The sequence below is a fragment of the Hyperolius riggenbachi genome, chromosome 2 (genome assembly GCF_040937935.1).
Source record: "Hyperolius riggenbachi isolate aHypRig1 chromosome 2, aHypRig1.pri, whole genome shotgun sequence".
NCBI lineage: Eukaryota > Metazoa > Chordata > Amphibia > Anura > Hyperoliidae > Hyperolius > Hyperolius riggenbachi.
The window spans coordinates 309,968,661-309,995,916 of NC_090647.1; the positions used below are offsets into that span (position 1 = coordinate 309,968,661).

Genomic DNA, 27,256 nt, shown 5'->3' on the forward strand with positions numbered 1-27,256 from the left:
GACAGGAATTTCCCTCTACAGGTGCATTGCACCTTCTGCCGGGTTCCCGCAAATTATACGTTTGTGGAGGATTTCCGCAGTGTCAGCGCACATCCTGTGCGCTGATCACGGAGAGAATTCCACAATCGTTACAGCTACTTTTGTGTGGTGCCAGCCTTTTTCTACAGTAAAATGTATTAAAAAAATAACAAATATTTATAAAAAAAATAATAATAAAACACTGGGGGAGCGATCAGAACACATCAACAGAAAGCTCTGTTGGTGGGGAGAAAAAGGGGGGGGGATCACTTGTGTGCTGAGTTGTGCGGACCTGCAGCGAGGCCTTAAAGCTGCAGTGGCCAATTTAGCAAAAAAATGGGCTGGTCTTTAGGGGGGTTTAACACTGCGGTCCTCAAGTGGTTAATCTGCCCTTATCATTTCGTTTACATAAGAATGTCTACAAGAATGATGCAGGACCGTTACCAGGAACGTTGCAGATCCCTGGGCAACCCTCGTGCAAAGGGTTGTCCCAGGGTTATGCAACATATGAATGAGGTGCACGCAGGTGACTCCACAAAACATACATTTTGGGGTTTGGAGAAGTTTAATAAAGATAGGAAGGGTGGGGACTGGATACAAAAATTATTGCATAGAGAGAGTTACTGTTTCATTTTTCAATGCAGTCGGACCCCTTGGTCTCAATGAACGTAATGATTTATCAGTGTTTCTGTAGGTTGCTTATTTGTATATATTGACTTTGTTGATTTTATATTATATTTTTTCTAATATTTTCTCCTTTTTTCACCTTTAATAGTGAATTCATGCAATGTGTACAAGTGGCCAGGTCGGGCTGTAGTTTGCTGTGCATACCCTACTGCTGCTAGGTCGGTGAGTCCCCTGTTTAATAACATAGATATTATCATACATTAATATTTTTTATTATTTTTGTATATCACTTCCTAGATGGCCAGCTCCATGTATAGGCATCTGAGCGCTGTGTTTCTTGTGCCCGATGACCTTTTCCATCAAACAAACTTTTTATTTTTGTTTTATGGTTGCCCTGGTGATGGGGAGATTACACGGCTGTAACATCATGCTGCGCGTCCCTTTCTATCTCACGCTCTTCCAATGAGCGTTGTGGTTAGTATAAGGGGAGGAGCAGTTACTAGGGGAGTGTTTTCTCCCTCTGAGCATCCGGCCAGTCTCACATTAGTCTAGTATAGCCTCCATTTGTCTAGTAACATTATGACCACTTTCGGTTTCCTTTGTATGGAACACAGATGCATCCAGGAAGTGCTTGGCAGCGGGGATTAGTGCGTATTCTCTGCGTCTGGCATGCTCACCCGTCTTTTGAAAGTAGGTACACTATTTAAAAGAATACTGTAGGGGGTCGGGGGAAAATGAGTTGAACTTACCCGGGACTTCTAATGGTCCCCTGCAGACATCCTGTACCCGCGCATCCACTCACCAATGCTCCGGCCCCACCTCCGGTTCACTTCTGGATTTTCAGACTTCAAAGTCTGAAAACCACTGCGCCTGCATTGCCGTGTCCTCGCTCCCGCTGATGTCACCAGGAGTGTACTGCACAGGCCCAGACTACTGTAAGGCCTTCTTCACACTCAATGTGAAATGGGCATTAGGCATTTTATGTGGATGAGTAAGCATAAAGCAATTCCCCAGATGTACTTGACCTATGGGTACCCTTTTCACTTTATACTTGAAAACTCAAGTTTATCTTGTGGAATATTTGAGCTCAGACATTCTTACATCCAGTGGAAGCCAAGGTCAACGGAAAACAGAGGCTATTTGGTTTGAGTATAATTTAATAGCACAGTAATTCAAAGTACAAAAATATGAATATTATGAGACCACAACAGTTTGAGCAAAGATAGATTAGTTAGTCTGACACCACAATAAAATGGATTTTAGACATAAAATTCTAGCAAGAATCAGGAGCTTGGCTCATAAAAGAAGTTCCATGCTATCCAGTACAGAATAATATGTATAAAGAAACAGGACTTATACTCTGAATATAGGAACCAGTTCATAGAAGTTCAGCCCAGCAACAGAAACAAACTCCCCATACAAATGTAAATGTCAGAAAAATATTTGAAATAACCATTGCCATAGCCCCAAAATACACGACATATAATCTTTACTATGTACAAGGGAACAAGAAACAATAAAACCAAATAAAAACAAGGCATGACTACTGGACCCAAATCTAGTAAATTACCACAGTAACTGTGCCACACTGTCCAAGTGAATATAACAACCGGTGGTGGGCTCACAAGTCTCTAAGGACTCGAATTTGTAATTTAAATGAGTCTTAAAGGGACTCCGAGCACCTCTCATGGGCATGCCTTTAAGACAGATGACTTCCAACAAAGTCATGCTATGACCCCTTTGGAGGAGCCTCTTGCAATGGCCATGCGTGTCACTTCCTCTTCCTGCTTCATTCAGTGATGCAGGGGTGACCCGAAAGTTATAACATAGCTAAGATAGCAGCCACGATTTTTAAATTGAAATCGAATGGAAACTATTTGGTGTAGAACGGCAATTCAGGCATCAAATGAAAGAGGAGAGCACAAGCTACAGAAGGTTATGCATCTTTAAGTACTTTGCAGTACTGGTCGGAGTCTTACAGGCATGCCCATGAGAGGTGCTCGGAGTCCCTTTAATTGCCTCAGCTGTGCGGCTGGGAGAGAGGGATTTAGTCACCCATAAGTCTGTCGTCTTCCCTGCACTCAAAACGTCTTGCACGTGTCCTTCAAGCCGGAAGGAGGAAGTGTGCGGTAGTGAGTCTTGCAACACGTCCAATAGGACCGGTGCAAGATGATTGGAACGCAGGAAAGATGACGGACTTATGGGTAACTAACTCCCTCTCTCCCAGCCGCACAGCTGAGGCAATTAAGCTCATTTAAATCACAAATTCAAGTCCTTCGGAACTCGTGAGCATATCAGGAAAAGGTGACCGTGTATGTGGCACAATCTTAACACATGGCATTAATGAATGTCTGTACCACTCTCTCCAAGTAAATACTACCATGGCCCTGAACACAGCATCAGGAAGGAGTAACCGTCTATAGATAGTGTATGGGCTACTAGTGCTGTTATGTCACATCCCAATATTTGAATACCTGTGCCACACTGTCCAAGTAAATATCACCACAGTCCTGAGCAAAGTATCAGGAAAAACATATCTGTCTATGGACAGTGATACTGTGTTCAGGGCCGTGGTGCTATTTACTTGGAGAGTGTGGTACAGACATTCATTAATGTTATGTGTTAAGATTGTGCCACATACACTGTCCATAAACGGTTACCTTTTCCTGATATGTTGTTCAGGACTGTTGTGATAGTCACTTGGACAGAGTGGCACAGTTACTGTGGTAATCTACTACATTTTGGGGGGGGGGGGGGGGGGCTTGTTTTTAGTTGGTTTTATTGTTTCTTGTTCCCTTGTACATAATAAGGATTATATGTCGTGTATTTTGGGGCTATGGCAGTGGTTAAATCAGATATTTTTCTGACATTTGCATGTACATGGGGACTCTGTTGCTGTGCTAATTAACTCTCGATGACTCACTTCCCCCATATTGTCCCCCTTTCAGGACTAGATAGTGGGGTACCAACCTATGCTCTATTCTTTCCTTTGCGAAAAACATATAAGTTCAGCCGTCAAGTACATGCATTGAAAAAAGGCATTCATTTTCATAGTACAATTAAGTAATATAAAAATATTTTTACAATATTTAACACTCGTATTGAAGATGAGTTTGCAGTAAAAATAATTATTGAAAAAATATGAATTGTATTTATTTTCCCTCTTGTGCAGCATATGATACAATGCATAGAGAGTACATAGCACCAGTGGCGTAGTAATAGGGGCTGCAGAGGTAGCCACCGCATCGGGGCCCTTGGGTCAGAGGGGCCCCGAGGGGCCATTGCTCAAGCACAATATTAGCTCTCTATTGGCCCTGTGCTGGTAATAATCACTTCTATAGATGCTTTAAATAGTAGTAATCATTAACAAACTGTTATCCATCCCCTTCTTGCACCTCTGACACTGTGGAAATCCTTGGCAGGTTTTGGTGCACTGTATCAATTGCTATGTATAGAGTGCTTGGGGGCCCATGTAAAACTTGCACCGGGGCCCATAGCTGCTTAGCTACGCCACTGCATAGCACCATTTATGTACTGTATATCTCTGTTCCTCAGAGGGGCTCACAATCTAATTTGCCTCGGGGAGGGGGGACAGGAAAACACAGGGAAAACATATTAACAAGAAGCAAAGGGTGTGTGACTATAGTGCCCTTATTCTGTGTGGCACTGAGTATTCACCATCATCTACAGTATAGCAATTGCACATTAAACAGTGTGAACAGTGGTGATTTGTTCACAGGGGATGCAGCAGTGGGGATAGAACAGCGGCTGGAGATATAGATCTCTCCCATTGGTGTACCTGTCCTGGCAACATCTGAAGAAGAAAAGGTTGTTTGACCTTTGTACTTGACAAAGAGAGCAATCTTGGCAATACCGGTGTAAAGTATGGGCAAAGTGTATTAGCTCGTGCTGCGCCTTTAAAAGCCACTCCGAGTGGTAAGGATATCTGTAAAGGACAAGGGGAAGAGGGGGGAGAGGGCACTTAATAGATCATTTAAGAAAACTGGTTAGCCAACCGTGGAATAATCTCACCTGAGATTCTTGCCGATTAGCCCATATGGGTTGCTCGGCTGAAGAGCTTGTGTCCGAAATAAACAGGATGTTTATTTAGAGTAAATACTTTTAACGACACTATACGGCAGACGCCATTTATCCTTTCTAACATGCACCACGCTTGACAGCTTACATACCTCTCCAGCTGCCTGCAGCTCGCTTGTGTACGACACGTAGAGCAGAGTGGATCTCTGCTCTCAGCCATTAGCGTGCATGACAAAAGAGCGCAGGAAAAAAGGGCCGGGCTGGATAATGAAATGGCGCCGGTGGATAACAAAATCGTAATAACGATAAACATCATTGTTGAATGTGGTTAACAATAAATCCTGTTTTTAAAACAGATGGGCGATAAATAACAAATAGATATTAACATTCAAATTTTTTAAAGAATTCAACAATACAGCTTGACCCAACCCTACTCTCACACAGAACCCTCCCCTGGTGGTGCCTAAAACTAACCACTCCCCTGGTGGTGCCTAACCCTAACCACCCCCTGGAGGTGCCTAACCCAACCACCACCCCTGGTGGTGCCTAACCCTAATCAATCCTCCTGCAGAAACACCCTTTTACACATAAAAACTATAATACCTTTGATAACGTAAAATCTGTCCATACAAACAAAATAATATGATGAAAACTATAATGTTGCCAGCTTCTAAAATGATAACATACTTCAAAAACTTTAACGTTCTAATGTTGTTAATGATATTTATCGGGCGTCCTTTTTTCTGTTTTTTTTCCATATTAACAATAATTGCATTAGAGTCTATGGCGGCGCCCTTTTCGTCCACTAGCTGCCGGCGCCCTTTTTTCCTGCTACCAGCCATTACCCCTCACACAAACGGAGCCAGCTCCTGGCACCAAGATCTCCTGCAGCTAGTGGTCTACAAGTGTAAAGCATGCAGAGCAGTGTGGAGCCCTCTAAACACAAACTTGGTTCCTTCTACACATCCAACACACCTTTGTGCAGACACTCCTACTCATGAATGCGTCCGCCTATAGTGGTAGGTGGCATTTGTGAAGAGCGGAAATACATCTGATCCAGAACTGAAGTTTGGTGGACGGAGGAGTATATGAGCCAGTACATCTTGTGGAGGAGGATCGCTGGAAAAACCTGGTCCTCGGTTTTGAGAGGGACACAAGCTCTTCAGCCGACCAACCCATATGGGCTAATCGGCAAGAATCTCAGGTGAGATTATTCCACGGTTGGCTAACTAGTTTTCTTAAATTGTCTATTGAGTGTGCTCTCCCTCCTCCCCCCTCTTCCCCTTGTCCTTTACAGATAACCTGGCAACATCTGTCACAGTAACATCGGCCACCTTTTTGGGAACATTTTCTCTGACATTTAGCTATTTCTCTTAAGTTTTGCATTTATTTTTACACTAACATCAAACTTTAGGAAACCAGTTTATATTAACAGATCTCTTCCTCTCCTTTAGTTTTACTGCAATGACATTCATTAAACAGGGAAGGGGGGCCCTGCTCATCTGTAGGGATGCTGGGAATGTAAGCTGCCATTTGGAGAAACCACACCCATTTCAGTAGCAGGTGTAATCAATGCCATGCAGCTATTGCAGTGAACACATGCAGAGCTCCAGAGCAGTCGTCAGCAAACACCTCTATTTGTATAATACTACTTGTTAAAATACTAGAATATGAATAGAGAAGATCTCATAAGGGTTGTTTTACAGAAAAAGGGAAGCTACACTTAAAAGTCATTCCCCCCTCCCCCCCCCTATTGTGATTATTGACCCACCATGAAATAAATGTGTAAAGCAGTACATACAGGCCTGATTCACAAAGCGGTGCTAACAGTTAGCACCCTGGTAAAAAGCCCTTTATCACGCCTAAACTCAGTTTAGGCATGATAAGTTTAGGTGTGATAAGTTTAGGCGTGATAAGTTTAGGCATGATAAGTTTAGGTGTGATAAGTTTAGGCATGATAAGTTTAAGCACCAACTGCGTTAGCACCGCAATGCACAGCTAATCAAAAGTTTTGCGCTAGCAAAGTCTGGTGCACTTAGCATAGAGTTTAATGGCGCTGCTTTGCGTGCGGGACTTTGCACGCTATCTACACTTATCTAAACTTAGCATGCCTAAACTTATCACACCTAAACTTATCATGCCTAAACTGGCTTTTCACCAGCATGGTGCAATGGTTATCATGCCTAAAGTCTCTAACTGGGTTAGCACCGCTTTGTGAATCGAGCCCACAGTATAATACAACATGACTTGAGAACCAGTTTCCAGCATACAGCTCTCTCTGGAGAAGCACAGACAAGGCAAATGACTGTACGGTATGTGCCGTTTGGAGAAGCAAGCGCACCACTGTTTGGAGTTGCATTAAATACATTTTATCACTATCCAGGTCATAGTGAGTTCCAGCAAGTGTGAAAGTCCCAGGCATGTTTCCTATCATATTTGGTGTCTTTGAGCAATGAATCCAGCAAGAACAGGAAATCAATAAGGAGCATTTTTTTCAGTCATTACAAAAGTTGAACATTTTGGGCTGTATTTGCTGTTCTTCTCCAGTAGCAACACCGGCTGTACAGGACCGCATCTCTCCATGGCCTGCATATTGCTTCGTCACTTACTACCACTGCCAAGAAAGCCTTTCCTGTTTGTATGAGTACTAATGTACGCAAAACTGGCAGCGGACATTCCATTGTCAGCTCAAAGTTCAGACCATTACTGACTGAAATAGCAAAAATAGTAGAGTGAAATGTTTAAAGTCACAATACACAATTAGTTCAGAAGTCAACAGGACGAATCATCATGGTACCAGATTTCAGACCATGGCTAGGGCCTTTCCAGTAATGCCATTTGATCCCATTGTATTTGGCAGTGCCAGGTCCATTCGTATAGTAGATGCCATTGAGGTTGGAAGGACCACAGGCGTCAAACCACCAGCCTAGGGACAGAGAAGTCTTATTTTAGACCAGTATGTCTGTACAGAGATCACTCATAAATCTGGACAATCATTGGTAATTGTTGTGAGTAACTGAGCCAGAACAAATGTGATGGTACTTGGGAATAGACTAAGCAAGGGGGTACACTGGGGAGAGTATAGTGAGTTAAGGTTGCAATGTAATGCGTGAGAATGTAATTTGGAGGTTGCAATATTATGTGAGTATTTTCAATGTAATGTGCCAGTATTTGTATGAGTGAAGATGTTATTGTAATGTGTAAGTATTTATAGTGAACACAATTGCAGTAAAGAGAGCAGGGATAACTGCAACATCATAAATGGGAATGTTTTGTGATGGCCATTAGTGTAATATGGGCATATTGGCCAGAAACCACTATTCAGATAACTGTCACCCAGAGGGGGGGGGGGGCATAGATGTGCCGCAGCAGATACTGTAAATGAGTTGGAACATACTGGGAGCACTGGGCAGCTGGAACACGAATGGGGACACTAGGAAGCTGGGTCATGGTGGCAGAGACAACAGGACGCTAGAGCAAGCTGATAAGGGCATGGTAAAGCCAGGACACAGTATTGGGGACACTGGAAAGTGGGAGCTGGAAATACTATGGTGGCAGTGGGAAGTGGGAGAACTCATTGGCTATCTCCATGGTAAACTATGGATATAGTGTTTCTATAAATGTCACTTGTGGCCCATTCATTCACATGCATCACCATAACATGTTAGTTTACCTCCTGTAGCGATCTGTGCACATTTGCAGCTGCACCTGTCATTATCTGCATCCTTGGTGCTGAAGTCCGTGCCTGAGGGACTAAAACTGCTTATTCTTCCTGCTGTACCACTGTATCCCCTCACATTCAACCTGCAAGAAGCAAAAGCATTGTGAGATATTGTTACATACCTACAGTGTTCTGTTTTATTATTATAATTATTATTATTATTGTTGTTGTACTGGAGTCCACTAGCATTCAAACAATACTCTGTGGAACAGTAAAGGTCCGTACACACGCCGGACTGCTGGCAACGACGGGTCTGTCGTCACCTCCCGCTGGGTGGGCGTTCCAGCGACAGTCCGGCATGTGTAAAGTCTGTCTGCAGACTGATACGGCTGTTTCTGAGCGGTCCGCCCGGCGGATCGCTCAGAGACAGCCGTATCAGTCCGCCGACAGACTGTACACACGCCGGACTGTCACTGGAACGCCCACCCAGCGGGTGGTGACGACGGACCCGTCGTTGCCAGCAGTCCGGCGTGTGTACGGACCTTATCTGTGTAAGTGTAGCACCTGGACTGAATGAAGTAAGAAAGATACAATGGCCCATATGCAATTCACTATTTCACCTGAGTTTTCTCCTAGGAGATCATTTTCAATTTCTCTTTAAAATAAATTTTCAGCATTTTACAACTGAAAAAAGTACTCGAATGTTGGTGAAAAGTACTATCAAAAATATTTGGAGTATTTTCTTGCTTTCTGATGCTTTTTAAGCCACTAGCAAGCAAGAAAATACTCAACATAATTTTGATAGTACTTTTGCACTTACTTCTCAGTACTTTTTCAGTTGAAAAGTGCTGGAAAATGATTTTAAATAGAAGATGAATAATTATCTAGTAGGAGAAAACATAGGAGAAAAGTGGAATTGCATATGGGCCAAGGTGTGAAAATGTCACGCAGGAGAAAAGTAAGGAGAAAAAGTGAATTGCATATGGGCCCTTGTATGTTTGTATATTTAAGCATCCCCATCCAGTATTGAAACATTAGTTCAAGGCATGTGTGTGCAATATATCATATTTTTCAATGCACAAAGTGCTGTGAATTGCACATAAACAATGCTAACTATATTAACCACTTCCGGACTCAGCACCCGCTTATCTACGCCCCTGCAGTAGATAAGCGTCTGCAGTATGTTTGTTTACCGACGCCGCCACAATTGCGGCACTTCCTCCGTCCGCAATCGCTGCTGACCTGTCCCTCCTGTGATCGGGGAATGCTTCCATCCCCGATCACTGAGTCTGCGATGACTCACAGTGCTGATTAACAAAAATCCCCCCAGAAACAAAATGTAAACATTTCGTTCTGTGTTAGATTTACGGAACAAAGAACTCCATAGTGCCATCTTGTGGCCAAAAAGTAAAAATACATCAAAATACATTGCAAAAGTATTCGGTCCCCTTGAAGTTTTCCACATTTTGTCATATTACTTCCACAAACATGAATCAATGTTATTGGAATTCCACATGAAAGACCAACACAAAGTGGTGTACACGTGAGAAGTGGAATGAAATTCATACATGATTACAAACATTTTTTACAAATAAATAACTGCAAAGTAGTGTGTGCATAATTATTCGGCCCACTTTGATCTGGGTGCAGTCAGTTGCCTATAGACATTGCCTGATGAGTGCTAATGACTAAATAGAGTGCACCTGTGTGTAGTCTAATGTCAGTACAAATACAGCTGCTCTGTGAGGGCCTCAGAGGTTGTCTAAGAGAATATTGGGAGCAACTACACCGTGAAGTCCAAAGAACACACAAGACAGGTCAGGGATCAAGTTATTGAGAAATTTAAAACAGGCTTAGGCTACAAAAAGATTTCCAAAGCCTTGAACATCCCATGGAGCACTGTTCAAGTGATCATTCAGAAATGGAAGGAGTATGGCACAACTGTACACCTACCAAGACAAGGCGGTCCACCTCAACTCACAGGCCGAACAAGGAGAGCGCTGATCAGAAATGCAGTCAAGAGGCCTATGGTGACTCTGGACGAGCTGCAGAGATCTACAGCTCAGGTGGGAGACTCTGTCCATAGGACAACTATTAGTCATGCACTGTACAAAGTTGGCCTTTATGGAAGAGTGGCAAGAAGAAAGGCATTGTTAACAGAAAGCATAAGAAGTCCTGTTTGCAGTTTGCCACAAGCCAAGTGGGGGACACAGCAACCATGTGGAAGAAGGTGCTCTGGTCAAATGAGACCAAAATGGAACTTTTTGGCCAAAATGCAAAACGCTATGTGTGGTGGAAAACTAACACTGTACATCACTATGAACACACCATCCCCACTGTCAAATATGGTGGTGGCAGCATCATGCTCGGGGGGTGCATCTCTTCAGCAGGGACAGGGAAGCTGGTCAGAGTTGATGGGAAGATGGATGGAGCCAAATACAGGGCAAACTTGGAAGAAAACCTCTTGGAGACTGCAAAAGACTTGAGACTGGGGCGGAGGTTCACCTTCCAGCAGGACAACGACCCTAAACATAAAGCCAGGGCAACAATGGAATGGTTTAAAACAAAACATATCTATGTGTTAGAATGGCCCAGTCAAAGATCAGATCTAAATCCAATCGAGAATCTGTGGCAAGATCTGGAAACTGTTGTTCACAAACGTTGTCCATCTAATCTGACTGAGCTGGATCTGTTTTGCAAAGAAGAATGGGCAAGGATTTCAGTCTCTAGATGTGCAAAGCTGGTAGAGACATACCCTAAAAGATTGGCAGCTGTAATTGCAGCAAAAGGTGGTTGTACAAAGTATTGACTCAGGGGGCTGAATAATTACGCACACCCTACTTTGCAGTTTTTTATTTGTAAAAAATGTTTGGAATCATGTATGATTTTCGTTCCACTTCTCACGTGTACACCACTTTGTATTGGTCTTTCACGTGGAATTCCAATAAAATTGAACCATGTTTGTGGCAGTAATGTGACAAAATGTGGAAAATTTCAAGGGGGCCGAATACTTTTGCAAGCCACTGTATATATATATATATGTATATATATATATATATATATATATATATATATATATATATATATATATATATATATATATATGGTGTATTTTTTTTTTACAAGTGTTTTATTTTGGTACTTATGGGGTGGGGAGGAAGAGGTTAAAAATATATATAAAAAAAACTATTTAATTACCCTATATATATATATAAATGGTTACCTTAGGGAATTTGTTAATATGTATGTCACTACTGTGTATTTTGTAATTAAAGTCTTGGAATAATAATATAAAAAACACTAAACGGAAAAATAGACACCTTTATTTCCAAATAAAATATTATCGCCATACTTTGTACTAGGGACACAATTTCAACATTGTAATAACGGGGACAGATGAGCAAATAAAATGTGTCTGTTTCCTCATCAATAGCACATTTTATTTTTAAACTACAATGGCTGAAAGCTGAGAAGGTGATTTTTTTTTTCATTTTTTTCTACTTCTTCCTTGCAAAATACGTATAAATAAAATAATGGTTAGCAAAAAGTACTGCCCAGAGAAAGCCTAGTTTGTCCCGCAAAAAATAATATATAGATCCTGTCAGTTTGATAAGTAGCAATAAAGTTATTGCTCTTGTCCTGAAGTCGAAAAAAACTGTGATCCTGAAGTGGTTAATTTTCATTTCCAGGCTTGCTGGGTTTGCAAAACTGCTTGTTTTTAGGCTGTATTGAACAGTACACGAAGTAGTCAGCAAGGAGCTGGGATGGGGCACCAGTAACTCTTCCACACAGCTGATTGACCTCATCCACCTCCTCTCTATGCTGCTGGGAGAGTAACTCTTTGTCACCAGCACTGCAACTATAGCTCTGCAGAGTCTCATCATCTGTTCCTCTCTAGTTTATCCCTGCAATTTCTGGTAATTTTGATTGGGTTTTAAATTTAATGCTAGCAATTTGTACAGTGTATGCGATTTCTGTTTTCCTTTTTTAGGGGTTATGGGTGGTAAAATTGCTGCAAAAACGCTTTCTGCGAGCAATTGAAGGACAATCGCTTCAAAAATGCTGCAGGTGCTTCCAAAGCAGCTCCTGTGAGTCCCAGCCCTGACAAATTTCTCATCCCTTTAATTACTTTAGGTATTCACCTTTAAACTAATTCTTAATCTCCTGTTCTTTTGACAGTATTGGGCCTGTACTCTATCTTCAAAAGTAGCCCTACAAATCAATATATACAAACATATACTATATTATACTGGCAACCTTTGTTTTGTTTTCCCCTTTGATGTATCACAAGATTGTATTTGTTTTTGCATCTGCTACTTGACATGGAGTGCTCCTGCTTAGCTTATTACTCAAAAGTTCTTATCTATACCTGTGTGTCCAACTCTACACCAGTAAGTGCATAATGTCCAATGCCATTACTGTGTTACTACTGAAAGCATGAGGCCTCCCCTTTAAACGTCACTCCAGGTATATTCATATAGCATCTGCGTAAACTCCAGGTCACTGAATACTGCTACCACTGTACAGCTCTCAAACACCCTACATAGCAGAGTAGCATAACAGAGCAGTGTAGTATTTACCTGCTGAAGGGCTGCATCATGTCTCTTCTGTTCTTCCGAGCAGCTGGTTAGTTTAACTATTTTTTTAACCCCTTCACTACTCCTTTAAAGGTATGCCAGGCAAATTGTCTGTGATTGTCACTTGCCAAACTAATAATGAGTTCATAGAATGGTCATGATGCTTCAAACAAAGTAGCACTAGTCTTCTTATTGTAGGTTTGCTTTTGTGTTTTTTCAATTCTGTAATAATATTTGGTCTGCTGCACTATTGTGAGCTCCTTTCCTATTGGATACGGCATCAAAGCTTAGCAGCATCAGACGTCTGTGAGAGCACAAAAGCAGCGTATGCCGGTACTGGTGTGCCAAGCCAATTTAAATACCATGTGATATTTCCATTTGTTTATCTAAGGTGCTTTTTGTCTGTCAGGACAATGACAATGGGTCCATTCCAAACAAGATGCCTTCCAACCCACACAGACACATGTCCTGTTTGTCGTGAAGTGTGTCAGGCTGCCATGAGTTTGGCAGTTATGTTTATTGACAATAAAGTTATGTAGTTATGTAAAAACAAGTAGAGTTTCTGTGGTATTTATTATCAAAGTTCTGACCTGGGTTGACCTCAACTTTTATAATACAACTTTCCTAGTGTGAACTGGCAAATTCTGATGGATAAAAGAGGTAACACTATATGCCGCTATTTTAGATTCTCAAGGGACCCATTCAGTTATTACAGTACAATAATACATCAGCTATACATAGCTTCTTTAATGAACTTTTACTATTTCTATGTTATAGTAAGCCATCACTTTAAAGGAAAGCTCTAGAATGCATAAGTATGCTCTTAGATCAATTATAGATTGCATCAAATTTTGAATACCCACTTTCCCTTGCATTTAACCGGTTCACCACTGAGAGGGTTTTCCCCTTATGGACCAAAGCAATTTTCACATCAATAACTTTATCACTACTTCTCACAATGAAATGACCTACTGTATATCTTGTTTATTTGGCACCAATTAGGCTTTCTTTGGGTGGTACATTTTGCTAAGAATTATTTTCTTTCAAATGCATTTTAACAGGAATAATAAGAAAAAATGGAAAGAAATCATAATTTCTCGTTTTCTTATAGTTTTAAAATAAAACGTGCTACTATGGATAAAACTCACACATTTTATTTGCCCATTTGTCCCAGTTATTACAACATTTAAAGTATGTTCCTAGTACAAGGTATATACAAAAACCAGAGTAAAATGCACTATAAATTACGTTTTTCCCTATGTTGCTGTCACTTACAATAGAAAGTAAATTTGACAGATCTGAAAGATATTGGACTAGTCCATCTTCTCATGGGGGATTTTTAGGTGTTTCTTTACAAAAGCAATTACTAAATGGCAGCTGCTCAGTCCAACTGTGAAAATAATGTGCAAACAATTAGGTAGGCTGGCTGGTATCTCTGTATAAATCCTTTCCAGAGAGAGCTTTTGTAAAGAAGGCCTCTTTCCCACTTGGCACAGTACATTGCAGTGCGGTTGTTTTACAATCACACCACAACTGCCATGAAAGATCACACCGCACAGTACCACTGAGGTATGACCATACAGTGAGGCATACTTTACAATCAAAGTATACCTCACCTCCAGGCTAAACACGCAGAATGCACTGCAGCTCTTGCGTCGCAATGATAGGACAATGCGTTGCAACAGGATCAATGTGATAGTCCCATAGGACTATCACTGCTTCTGCGACAAGATTACATTTTTGTGCGAACGCTAAGGTGTAAAAGAGGTCTAAAGGAAGTACAGAGAATCTCCCATGAGGAGATGGACTAGTCCAAAATCTGTCAGAGCTGTTAGTTTTCTACTACTTATTGTAAGTGACAATGACATAGTAAAAAAATGATATGTGCATTTTACTCAGGGAGAAATGTACATTTTATATGTATGTTTCTGAAATTTTACAATTTTTACACAATAGTGGTCCTTCACAATAAACAAGAACTGTGGATACCCTCCCCTGCTGTTATGTTGCATCTTTCTTACTAAGAGATATCCACATGGAATAGCAGGCTTTACCAATACACATTGCTGTTATTCCCACCTGTAATTAAGATCTTCACTTCCAAGAGAAAAGTGGTCATACAGAGAATATGCTTCATTTCCATCCCAGTCTCTCAGCTGGATTCTAAGGTTATAGGAGCTTTGGGATGTCAGTTGGTGAACAAATTCATTGCCCAGCCAATACTCTCCAGCTGGCGTACCAAACCCCTGTTTTGACACAAATAAGTTACATCATCTCTTCTTTGGTAGATGTGAATATGACAACTTTCAAAATACTTAATATTTAGAGCTAATGGCAGCAACATGCAGTAGGCAAAGACAGGAGTATGTGAGGATTAAAATTAAACCCTATATGTAACACACATATGTTTATTCCAACAGTAAACATAAGGGCCTGCACAACTAATCACTGGAAACAGAAGTATGTATATAACTGTTTGTCAAGAACATGTGATCATATTGACAGTGATTATGCTTAAAGAGAAACTCAGAATCGAACTTTATCCCAATCAGTAGCTGATACCCCCTTTTACATGAGAAATCTATTCCTTTTTACAAACAGACCATCAGGGGGCGCTGTATGACTGATATTGTGGTGAAACCCCTCCCACAAGAAACTCTGAGGACTGTGGTACTCCTGGCAGTTTCCTGTCTGTGAACCTTGTTGCATTGTGGGAACTAGCTGTTTACTGCTGTCCAACTGCCAAAAAAAACCATGCAGCAGCTACATCACCTGCCAACAGTAAAAATGTCACCATGTAATAAATGTCAGAATGTAAATCAGGGATTTAAAAGATTTTACAATGGGCAAACACTGACTAAATCATTTATACATAATTATTGTAAAAATGAAGCACTTTTTTTTATTACATTTTCACTGGAGTACCTCTTTAAGGTAATCTTTTGGTATGTACTTTTAATTTCCGTTGACAGTTTGGTGACAAGCTTGCTTTTTAAACTGTTCTTTGCTCCTCTAAAGCTGCATGTGACGCATGCTTTAAAGTGAACCTGAACCGAATAATATTACGTATTACCTCACCGTCAGTTCCTCTCAGAAACTCACTATTTTCTTCTTACAATGATTCCTTCCATTTCTGGCAAGACTTTGTCAGAACTTAAATATATCAGTTGCTGTCAGTTATAACTGAAAGGACAACTGATGTGCAAGGTAATGTCAGTGTCTCTCTATGACTCAAGTGGGCGATATTACAGTCTAACAGTGTGCTGACCAGGAAGCTGTTCTGGGGTAATGGCCATTATCAAAATGGAGGAGGGAGAATGCCATTGATCACAGTGGACAAATGGGACGCAGGAGAGGAGAAAGAGATTGGGTAGTAGACTACACAGGAGGTAAGTATGACCTGTGTGTGGTTATTTTGACTCTTCTCTTTTGACTTTCAGTTCAGGTTTGCTTTATGTTTGGAAAACCACAAGAATGGGACTTGGCTGCAACTGCAGAGGAGGAAGGGGAAGTATCTGAGTGTTGGCAAGACACTATGGACAGTATATATCCCAGCTTTTCAAATTAATGGTATACATTTATGCAACACCACAACACTCCCTGTACCACAAATGGCCTTACAATCTAACATCCTAACCAGCCTTATCAACCTTACTTAGCATATATCCAGTTTTATAGCTAGCCAATAATTCTGCCCATATGTTCTTGGTAAATGGGGGTAAATATGGAAAAATTACCCCCCTTAAATAATATTTTCTTCCTCCTATTAAACTGGAGCATAAAGCATACCTACATTAATTACTATCCTGAGAGGTTTTGCTACTTGCTAGTATCTTTGGGGGAGTCAGGAAAGATTTGGGTGGGTATTATAGATAGGTTTAGGTTTGTGTTAGGATCAGGTTAGGGCTATGTTTGGATTCAAATACAAGGTTCAGTGAAAGTATCAAACTAGGTTAGGATTAAAGATAAATCAGGTTTAGGAGCATCTCAAGGGTTATGGTGAGTAACCCTAGCTTGGGTGAAAGGTTATGTTAAGACATTAGGAAGGCTCCATAAAAAAGGGTTAAGGGTAGTATTAGGCGGGGAAGAGGGGAATGCTAGGCTCAGGCATAGTATTTCAGGTTAGGTGACAGGTAGGCTAGGTAGAGGAGTAAGGTCAAGGTCAGTAGAGGTCAGGATTGGCTGAAAAAGTAAGAATGTTGGAGCTATTCACTTAAATCCAGTATCCTATTCCCAGCTAAATATTTTCTGTTTATGAGATCACAGATAATAGATGGCATGCCTATGTTAGATGAATGTCACTGCTGCTTATTGTTTATCATCATATATAGCAGTTGTGTCCTGCTCATCATCATTTTACAAAACTTTTATTAATAAAAAAATACTGCATGCGCCAAGATCTTAACATACTTTCCAAAGATGAACATATTTAGAGTTTGAAATGAATGTGCAAATGTTAAAAATGCTCTTGTTTCTATAGAAACAAAAACAACATAACTATGAGCACATACATCACTATGTACTTCACGAGCCAGTTAATCTCCCATGACCCGGTTTATTGCAAATGGTGAAATGGTATGTGCAACTCAACCACGCACTAATGTTTTGCAGATCCAGCTGTCAGAAAAGTACATTGCAAGTGGTGTCTATTTTAAGGATTAGCAATTAAGGGAACATTGATCCAGTGATACATGGAACTGATGAAGAACTCAGAGTTGGGGAGATGATGATTATCAACACTTAGGGACACCTCAGTAAATAAAAGCTACATGCAATATCATTATTTTATTACAAGCAGCAAAATGACTTAGTGATTAGCACTCTCGCTTTGCACCACTGGGTCCATGGTTCAAATCCCAGCCAGGGCACTATCTGCATGGAGTTTGTATGTTCTCCCCATGTCTGTATGAGTTTCCTCCGTGCACTTCAGTTTCCTCCCACATCCCAAAAACATACAGATAACTTAATTGGCTTCACCCCAAATTGGCCCTAGACTACGATACATACACTACACGATACATACTGTACATAGAAATATGACTATGGTAGAGATTAGATTGTGAGCCCCTCTGAGAGACAGTTAAGTTACAAGACAATATACTCTTTGTAGTGCTGCGGAAGATGTTGGCAATATATAAATACTACATAATAAAAATAATAACAACTGACCATAAACAAACGTTTGATCTGCAAGAGAGTCCTGATATAGAACACTACAGGAAAATGTAAAAATTATTTAGGATACATTATGGGATGACTGTAACTTGATGAAAGCCACGGGGGTTGACTGAATTCTCATGACTTGCCTCTCCTTACCCATTTCTCACCTCATCTATACAATACATATCAGCATTTTTATAGCAAAACAATCACTGAAAATAACAGTTTTTCAATTTTAGCCTGTTTTCCTGAAAAGTAAATAGATGGCACTGAGGAAAGGCTGATGGTAAGATTTTAGTGCTGTAAGGTTCAAAGGGTCCTTGCTTTTGTTTTTAATGCACCTCATCAAAGCAGATTTTACATCAGACGGCCATGACTGCCGTTTACAATTCAGTCCTAAAAATGATGCCCCTAAACTGAAAAAAAAAAATTTGAGACTCACTTCTACATTACTAATGTTCTATTTGCCATTAGTAAAACACATACAATTTATTATCTCATTCGTTTTTTTTCACTTCACATTTAAAGTTGAAAATTCACACACTCTCTGCAAAAAGAAAATGATTGTCCTAATATAGAACAGGCTGGAAAGCAGTGGAGAATATCATGCAAACATGGCCTAAATTCAAAATGACCCCCTGTTGGGTGATGTGAGATCACCCATAGCAACAGGTAGTTGTTAGAGACAAAAAGACATTCTGGATATTTCAACTACAGACGTCTTTTTGTAAGTTTATTTTGAAACAAAAACATTTACCAAACAAAATAAACAGTGGCTTTGCTAAGCTTGTGACAACTACACTGTATAACCTACTGACTAAGCAAATACAAAGCAAAGCACAGCCTCTCTGGAGTCTAATGAAGCAATCTATGGAGAGCAGGGGTTTTGCAAAGAGCTCTGATCCAGATCCTGTCCCACTCAGCTGCATAATTATAACAGCACCTGTGTCCCCTCTGCACAGGTGGAACATCCAGATAAAGAATCCAGTGGCCAAGACCCCTCTTCTCTGGCTGGCTCCAGGACCCAAAATGGCTTTCAACGAGCAATTAAGAAACTGGTTATGATAGGGCAAAGAACCAGTAGACTCTGGTACAGGGGTTACATAGTTACATAGTTATTTGGGTTGAAAACAGACATACGTCTCAAAGGGCATTCCCTGTAGGACTCATCCTACCTTCTAATTTCTATAAAAATAAAAACTTTGCACGACTCTCTATTGAGTTTTTATTGAAACATAGTGATTGCCTCCATGTTTCTGACAAAGGGACCTTTGATAGGGCTATTTACTATTTCTATACAAGTCATCAGAGTAATCTGTTTTGGTGTGAAAGGTGATAGTGTGAACACTAAATTTGACGCATGCAACTCGGGCAGCCTATTTTATTTATTGGTGAGGGGAGGGAAAGGACAAGCAGGAGTAGCTTGCAGTGTGAATCACAATAGCAATTGGCCAAACAGTAACTAACTCAGAAGAACAAGAGGAACAATATTTTTGCATTCCTTTTAAAAAGTAGAAGCATTTCACAACTCTGACTCCAAACTGCAGTGTAAAGTTGTACTGCTTAATAAAGTACCTCCTTATATTCTTTCCATGCTTGGTGGAAATTCACAGATCCGTCCTTACGATGCTGGAAAATAGTCCAACCTCCTCCAGCAGTATCCATATCGCACAATGCCTGCACAAGACAATGGAGCAATGTTAAATACTTTAGTCCTGGTGGAGTGAACGGCTTAGTGCTTTTAATACCTGCTTTGTTTTTTAGCTTATTTTTACATTTCTGATGATTTCATATTATCTACTTAAAGAGTAACTGTCAGGCTACAAAAGCTAATTTAAACCTCTATTCTCCTGTGTTAAACAGTTTAGAAGGAAGCCAAAAAGGCATTACTGAAGATAAAAATCTCTCTTACATTTGATGTGTGCTTATCAGCAAAGCTGTTATTCCCAAGCTCTTAAGAAGACTCAAGCCGCATTCCATACTGCAAAGCATTCTGGGGCTCTCCCCTCGGCTGCTAATGAGAAGTTACAGGGTCAAGTAACAATAGCATGTAACTCAGTCCAGCGCACAGCACTGATAAATCTCCCAGCAGAGTACACTGCAGGAGTCCGCTATTGTTCCTAGCCACATGGCTAATTAATATTCACTGCACACTACTGTTATTCAGTACGAGCTTTTCTGTGATCAGGAAGCAGGCAGGACATGACGACACATTTGGCTTCATAGGAGACAGAAACATGGAACCTGCCATGAGCTGTCAGAAGCATCATTCTCTGCAAATACTATATAAAAATTCTGTGAAATCCAAACGTGGACAGTGAAATGCATATGTAATGTAAGTACAGCCTATATTTAGCTACTGATATATGTGTTTATTTTCTCTGAGACCTTATACCTAACAGCTCCTCTTTAACATTAAACACCCATGAAAGAAGTCTGTGTTACGTTTGTACATACAGTATATCTGCTCACAAATTAATTTATATGCACAAAACCATGCAAATTTGGCTACAAGCAAGGGTACAAGTAAGAAAACTTCTAGCAAACACAGAAGACTTCTAGGAACAAGGGAATCTGAAGTAAAAATTAACTTTGAGTTTTATACAGTATCTCGTGAAACTGAGATACTCACATTTTTGTAAATATTTTATTATATTTTTTCATGGGACTTCACTAAGGATATGACACTAGGATAAAATGTAAAGCTTGTTTAACAGTGTAAATTTGCTGTCCCATTAGAATAGCTCAACACACAGCCATTAATGTCTATACCACTGGCAACAAAAGTGAGTACACCCCTAAGTGAATAATGTGAACATTCTGCCCAATTAGACATTTTTCCACCCGGGGTCATGTTAGTTGTTAGTGTCCTGAGATCTCAAATGTGAATGGGGAGCAGGTGTGGTAAATCTGGTGCTCTCTCTTACATTCTCTTATAATGGTCACTGTGTAATGATCTGTGCATGCAGATGTATATATATATATATATATATATATATATATATATATATATATATATATATATATATATATATATATATACACACACATAAACTGTATATACATATATGTATGAATGCAATCAGAGGCACACGGTACCCCACAGATTCCACCCTGACTGACTAGCTAAACTAAAGTATACAACAGCGCAAAATAAACAAGAGCACAGATCACACAATATATACAATGGTAATACACAGGAACATGGATCACACAATAGATACACAATGGCAAATATACATGGGGCAATGATCATGCAATATATGTACAGGAACTTATGAGCAAAATCAGCACACAAGACAGTAATGAGACAGGCCAGGGTCAATAACCAGAATATCAGGAAGTTCAGACAGTAAGCAATGGAGGATAGTCAGACAGGCAGAAGGTCAATACCAGGGAGACAGATATCAGGAGCAGGGTACAGGGCAGTGGAGACAAGGACTGATGGCCAGAAACATAAGGCAATCAGCAAAATGATCTAGCAATGTCCAGCCGTAGAAACAAGCTTAAAGAAACCCAGAGTTGTCAGCTATTGAAGATTTCTGACTTACCCGGGGGTTCCTCCAGCCCCATAGCATGGATATGTCACTTGCCGTTCTCCTGCATTCCTCCGTTAAGCCGCAATCAGCTCCGGTATTCGGCTCAGTCGGGTCCAGTCTGACTCAGTGACGTCAGCCGGGGTCTTCTCCGCATACGAAGAAGGCCCCCTGCTGACGTCACTGAGCCGAATACCACTTAACAGAGGCACGCGGGAGGACAGCGAGGGAGGAAGCCCCAGGTTAGTAAAGAATCATTAATAGCTGACGTCTCTGGTACACTTTAAATATGCTGCACAATGGTCAGAAAGTCTCCAGAGCACCATCTTCATGTGATCCGAGGAATTGCAGAGTTTCCAGCACTAGGAGAGACACCTGCTGCCAACCCACAAATGCTGCCACCGGCGGGAATTCAAAGGCAATATTTGTGACACACGGGAAGTTCAACATGGCACCTCATGGTAGTGAACTCTCTGACGATCTTAAAAAAAAAAAAAGAACTGTTGCTAAGAAGATTGCCAACACTATGAAACTGAGCTGCAGCATGGTGGTCAAGACTATACAGTGGCTTACCAGGACAGGGTCCACTCAGAATGCTATTCTAGTGTACAAGCTGTACACTGACTACTCTACATTGTATCAAAGTGTCATATTTTCAGTGTTGTCCCATGAAAAGATATAATAAAATATTTACAAAAATGTGAGAGGTGTACTCACTTTTGTGAGATACTGTATCTATCTATCTATCTATCTATCTATCTATCTATCTATCTGTATATCTATCAATTGAAGGTGCCCACATGGGCATGATAACTAGACATAAGTCCACAGATGTTCTCACTTTTACCAGGATGTGCCCTCCTGCTCTTTCTGTAATTACCACTTATGGAAGTGAAGTGTTCTTAGTTTTATGGAACATTTTTCAAAAGTGTTAGGCCTGCTGCATTCCATACACTGTACACTGACTACTCTACATTGTATCAAAGTGTCATATTTTCAGTGTTGTCCCATGAAAAGATATAATAAAATATAGGGATGGGACGACGAATGCGGCGAATCCCTCGAATATTAGGAAATATTCGAGATTCGTGGAACCGAATCCCGACGCTGCATCGCCGCGCATCAGCCGCTTTACCCGCTCGCAATTGTCCTCCTCCCGCTCCCCGCGCCGCCTCCGCTCACCTCCCTGCATAAAGAAGAAGCAGCAGCCTCTCACCTCCAGCGTGGAGCCCGGATCGGCACACCTCCTGCAGTCTTCCTTATTCCCCCTAGTGACTGGCTCTTACTACGTCATCAGTAAGAGCCGGTCCGGCGGCCACTAGGGGGAACTAAGAAGTGAAGGAGAAGTCTGCAGCTCCGGGCTCCACGCTGGAGGTGAGAGGCTGCTTCTCCTTTTTTATGCAAGGTGACGAGTGGAGGAGGCTGCGGGGGGAAGGAGGAGGATTACCCAGCTACCTACACTGCAGCCCCTCATAGCCTGCTACCTATACCAAAGCCCCCCATAGCCTGCTCCCTATACTGATCCTCCCATAGCCTGCTACCTATACTGAAGCCCCCCCATACTGAAGCCCCCCGTAGCCTGCTAACTATACTGAAGCCCCCCATGCTGAAGCCCCCCATAGCCTGCTAACTATACTGAAGCCCCCATGCTGAAGCCCCCCATAGCCTGCTACCTATACTGAAGCCCCCCATAGCCTGCTACCTATACTGAAGCCCCCCATAGCCTGCTAACTATACTGAAGCCCCCCATAGCCTGCTACCTATACTGAAGCCCCCCATAGCCTGCTACCTATACTGAAGCCCCCCATAGCCTGCTACCTATACTGAAGCCCCCCATAGCCTGTTACCTATACTGAAGCCCCCCATACTGAAGCCCTCCATAGCCTGCTACCTATACTGAAGCCCCCCATAGCCTGCTACCTATACTGAAGCCCCCCAAAGCCTGCTACCTATACTGAAGCCCCCCATAGCCTGTTACCTATACTGAAGCACCCCCATAGCCTGCTACCTATACTGAAGCCCCCCATAGCCTGCTAACTATACTGAAGCACCCACATAGCCTGCTACCTATACTAAAGCCCCCCATAGCCTGCTAACTATACTGAAGCCCCCTATACCCTGCTACCTATACTGAAGGCCCCTATACCCTGCTGCCCATACTGAAGCCCCCATAGCCTGCTACCTATACTGAAGCCCCCTATACCCTGCTACCTATACTGAAGGCCCCTATACCCTGCTACCTATACTGAAGCCCCCTATACTCTGCTGCCTATACTGAAGGCCCCTATACCCTGCTGCCTATACTAAAGGCCCCTATATCCTGCTGCCTATACTGAAGGCCCCTATAACCTGCTGCCTATACTGACGGCCCCTATACCCTGCTACCTATACTGAAGCCCCCTATACTCTGCTGCCTATACTGAAGGCCCCTATACCCTGCTGCCTATACTGAAGGCCCCTATACCCTGCTGCCTATACTGAAGGCCCCTATAACCTGCTGCCTATACTGAAGGCCACTATACCCTGCTGCCTATACTGAAGGCCACTATACCCTGCTGCCTATACTGAAGGCCACTATACCCTGCTGCCTATAATGAAGGCCACTATACCCTGCTGCCTATACTGAAGGCCATTATACCCTGCTGCCTATACTGAAGGCCACTATACCCTGCTGCCTATACTGAAGGCCACTATACCCTGCAACCTATAGTGAAGGCCCCTATACCTTGCAACCTATAGTGAAGGCCCTTATACCTTGCTAGCTATACTGAAGACACCTTTACCTAGCTACCTATACTGCGGGCACCTATGCCTGGGTACCTATACTGCGGGCAACTATACCATGGATTGCACAATCCTTATGTGCAGGATTCGTTAGATTCGGGATTCAAAAGGTTCGAGATATTCGAGAACCTTTTTAGATTCGGATCCGGATTCGGATTCGAAGAAATTGTGGATTTGTACCATCCCTAATAAAATATTTACAAAAATGTGAGAGGTGTACTCATTTTTGTGAGATACTGTATCTATCTATCTATCTATCTATCTATCTATCTATCTATCTATCTATCTATCTATCTATTTATCAGTATATCTATCTATCTATCTATTTATCTATCTATCTATCTGTATATCTATCAATTGAAGGTGCCCACATGGGCATGATAACTAGACATAAGTCCACAGATGTTCTCACTCTAACCAGGATGTGCCCTCCTGCTCTTTCTGTAATTACCACTTATGGAAGTGAAGTGTTCTTAGTTTTATGGAAAAATTTTCAAAAGTGTTAGGCCTGCTGCATTCCATTAGTGAGAAAAGTATAATAAACAGTATTTAATAGAAGCTAGTTGTAGCTGGAAGTGCAGGTGGCTTCCATTTTGCAGTGCTGGAATTCTTTAGACATGTGGAATCACAATGTATGAGGTCTCGGCAATTAGCATTTCCTGGCAGTGGTCAGGTTTATATACGAAACACCTTTTATCCTGTCACAGTAAACAATCTATCATCCAAATAATTAAGCAGTTCAACACCTTCTCCAGTGTAGTATACTTCTTATTTGTCAAACAAGACGCACACTCGCTTCCACTTAAGTGCTATTAGCTAGGTGGAAGATCTGTTTTCCTCTCCATAACTTACTGATAGTGCGTTACAAGTCATTATGTAGTCATTTCTTTCCTCCTGGCTACAGCTATGTGCTGAAAAATATCATCAAAATGCAAAGCTATGTGGTATGCTCTGTGTAACTTTAGACAGTTGCTATTACTGCTATTATTCATCCAAACCACTAGTGTTAACACATGTTCTTTGAGCGTTTATGTGAATTGTACAGCATTCTTTTTCTTAAGGAACTGTTTGGCAATCAAAATTACCATATGTGTGTTAATGAATTTTGTTTTAAAAAGATTTTTTTTCAAGTTTGCATTATAACTAGCATGTGGATCTCTAATGAGGACAAAGGCAGCAATAAAAAACGACTTAGGCTAGGGTCACACTAGAATGGTGTCATAGCATAGACAGTCATAGCGGGTCTGAAGTGACTGTCCAGAGCACAGCCTCTATAGTTCTTACCACTTCTGTTGTGTCTGTTGCAATGGACATGTCATAGGTAGCATGTTATCTATAACAAGTGCGACTTCTGTCAAGTGTCTAAAAAAGTTGTGCTGGAAGGGACTTTGCGTTCCATCACTGCAATGGACAAAGGACAACTAACACAACACCTCTGCAGGATGGGCTTCAGTGCACACCTACTGATACCCTAAATCCCCAAGCATCTCACACACCCATCCCTGAACTCACCCTGTTCATCTAAACATATGTGCCTGGTGGTGATAGGGAAGAGAAAAACAAAAATTAAATGGGCAGTGAACAGATCAGAGACCAGATGACACCTCTACCACATAGCAGTCACTATGACTATTGCTAAATCCCCTTTCTTGAATTAGGGACCAGTTTTTTGATATTACACTTTTGTTAATTACGTTAACTACCAAATGTTTGATAAAGAAACTCTATAAAGACTGGTGCTCATTAGGGATGATCAAATTGATGCAAATACTTCTAAGTTTATGCAAATTTTCTTGCAAGTATATGCAGTTTGAAAATGGACCCAGGTTTAAATTGATTGGTCCATTTTTAAACTGCATATATTTGCATAAAAAAACGGCATAAATTAGCATCAACTTAAAAGTATTTGCACATCTTTGATCATCTCTAGTGGCCATGTTTCCCCAATAAGATGCCATAGCTACTCACTTGTACGGTGTCTGTAGAGTTCAAGAACTGTAACGTGTAAACACCGCTTGTTGTTAGTCCAGATTTATAAGCGTCAGCGCAGTCTCTAAAAGTCACTTGTTCTTCCTTTGGCAAGACTGGAATATCTGGACAAACAATAGATACATAATATTAAACTATAGCTAGCAAAGTACTGAGATACATAACTCCTGAAACAATGTATTTTAATTTTTGAATAGTGTGGAAAAGCAACATAATCTATACTGGGTTCTTACTGCTGTATTTATCCCATTAAGAATATGTTCCTTCACTTCCTGTACCTTTGACTTCTATGGACCTTGGACCTTAGTGGCTATAATAACATAAGAAATAGAGAATCTGATACTTTATTTACGACTGTTCACTGTCTATAAAGGTTATATGTCCTTACAGATGTAAGTATAGTTATCCCTTTGTCTCCTCCTTGAGTTCCCCTTTTTGATACTTGACATTACTCATCCTGCTCCCATTATATCCAGGTGTGGCGCACCCTAGCATCACACGGCAACAATCAATGATGTCACTTCCTATCTATGGGAGCAGCAGGTGGATTAACGTATGCAGGACATTTGCTGTTACATCAATTGACAAACACTCCCATTTCAGCAGTGTTCTCCAACCCCATTCCTCAAGGCCCACCAACAGTGCATGCTTTGTGGAAATTCACAAAGGTAGCATTGCCGAGACACTAATTATCCCAGCTGTGAATGTTTGTGGTTTTGTACAAAACTTGCACTGTTGGTGGGCATTGAGGACAGGGTTGGGGAACTTTGCATAATGGCAGAAGTTCGAGTCCTGACGTTAACCCTCCCCACTATCTCCACCCTGAAGGAAGTGACTTGTCATTGCGGATTGTTGTGACAGACCAC

The 27,256-nt window shown here is 41.3% G+C and overlaps 1 protein-coding gene and 1 long non-coding RNA gene across 6 annotated transcripts in view; one reads left to right on the forward strand and one right to left on the reverse strand.

Annotated features, from left to right (window-relative positions):
• The first annotated feature begins 791 nt into the window (after positions 1-791).
• The window catches only part of LOC137546519 (uncharacterized), a 100,461-nt gene continuing 73,996 nt past the window's right edge, over positions 792-27,256 (forward strand). The window contains exon 1 of the long non-coding RNA XR_011026274.1: positions 792-867. This is a non-coding gene — a long non-coding RNA (uncharacterized lncRNA). The remainder of the gene's footprint in view (positions 868-27,256) is intronic.
• The window catches only part of LOC137546516 (angiopoietin-2-like), a 142,964-nt gene continuing 122,564 nt past the window's right edge, over positions 6,857-27,256 (reverse strand). For all 5 annotated transcript variants that reach the window (XM_068269075.1, XM_068269071.1, XM_068269073.1 and 2 more), the window contains 5 exons: positions 26,370-26,494; positions 19,657-19,758; positions 15,001-15,167; positions 8,357-8,487; positions 6,857-7,609 (listed from right to left, as the gene is read on the reverse strand). In XM_068269075.1, coding sequence (XP_068125176.1) covers positions 7,449-7,609; positions 8,357-8,487; positions 15,001-15,167; positions 19,657-19,758; positions 26,370-26,494 — 686 coding nt within the window. In that variant the 3' untranslated portion in view covers positions 6,857-7,448. The remainder of the gene's footprint in view (positions 7,610-8,356; positions 8,488-15,000; positions 15,168-19,656; positions 19,759-26,369; positions 26,495-27,256) is intronic.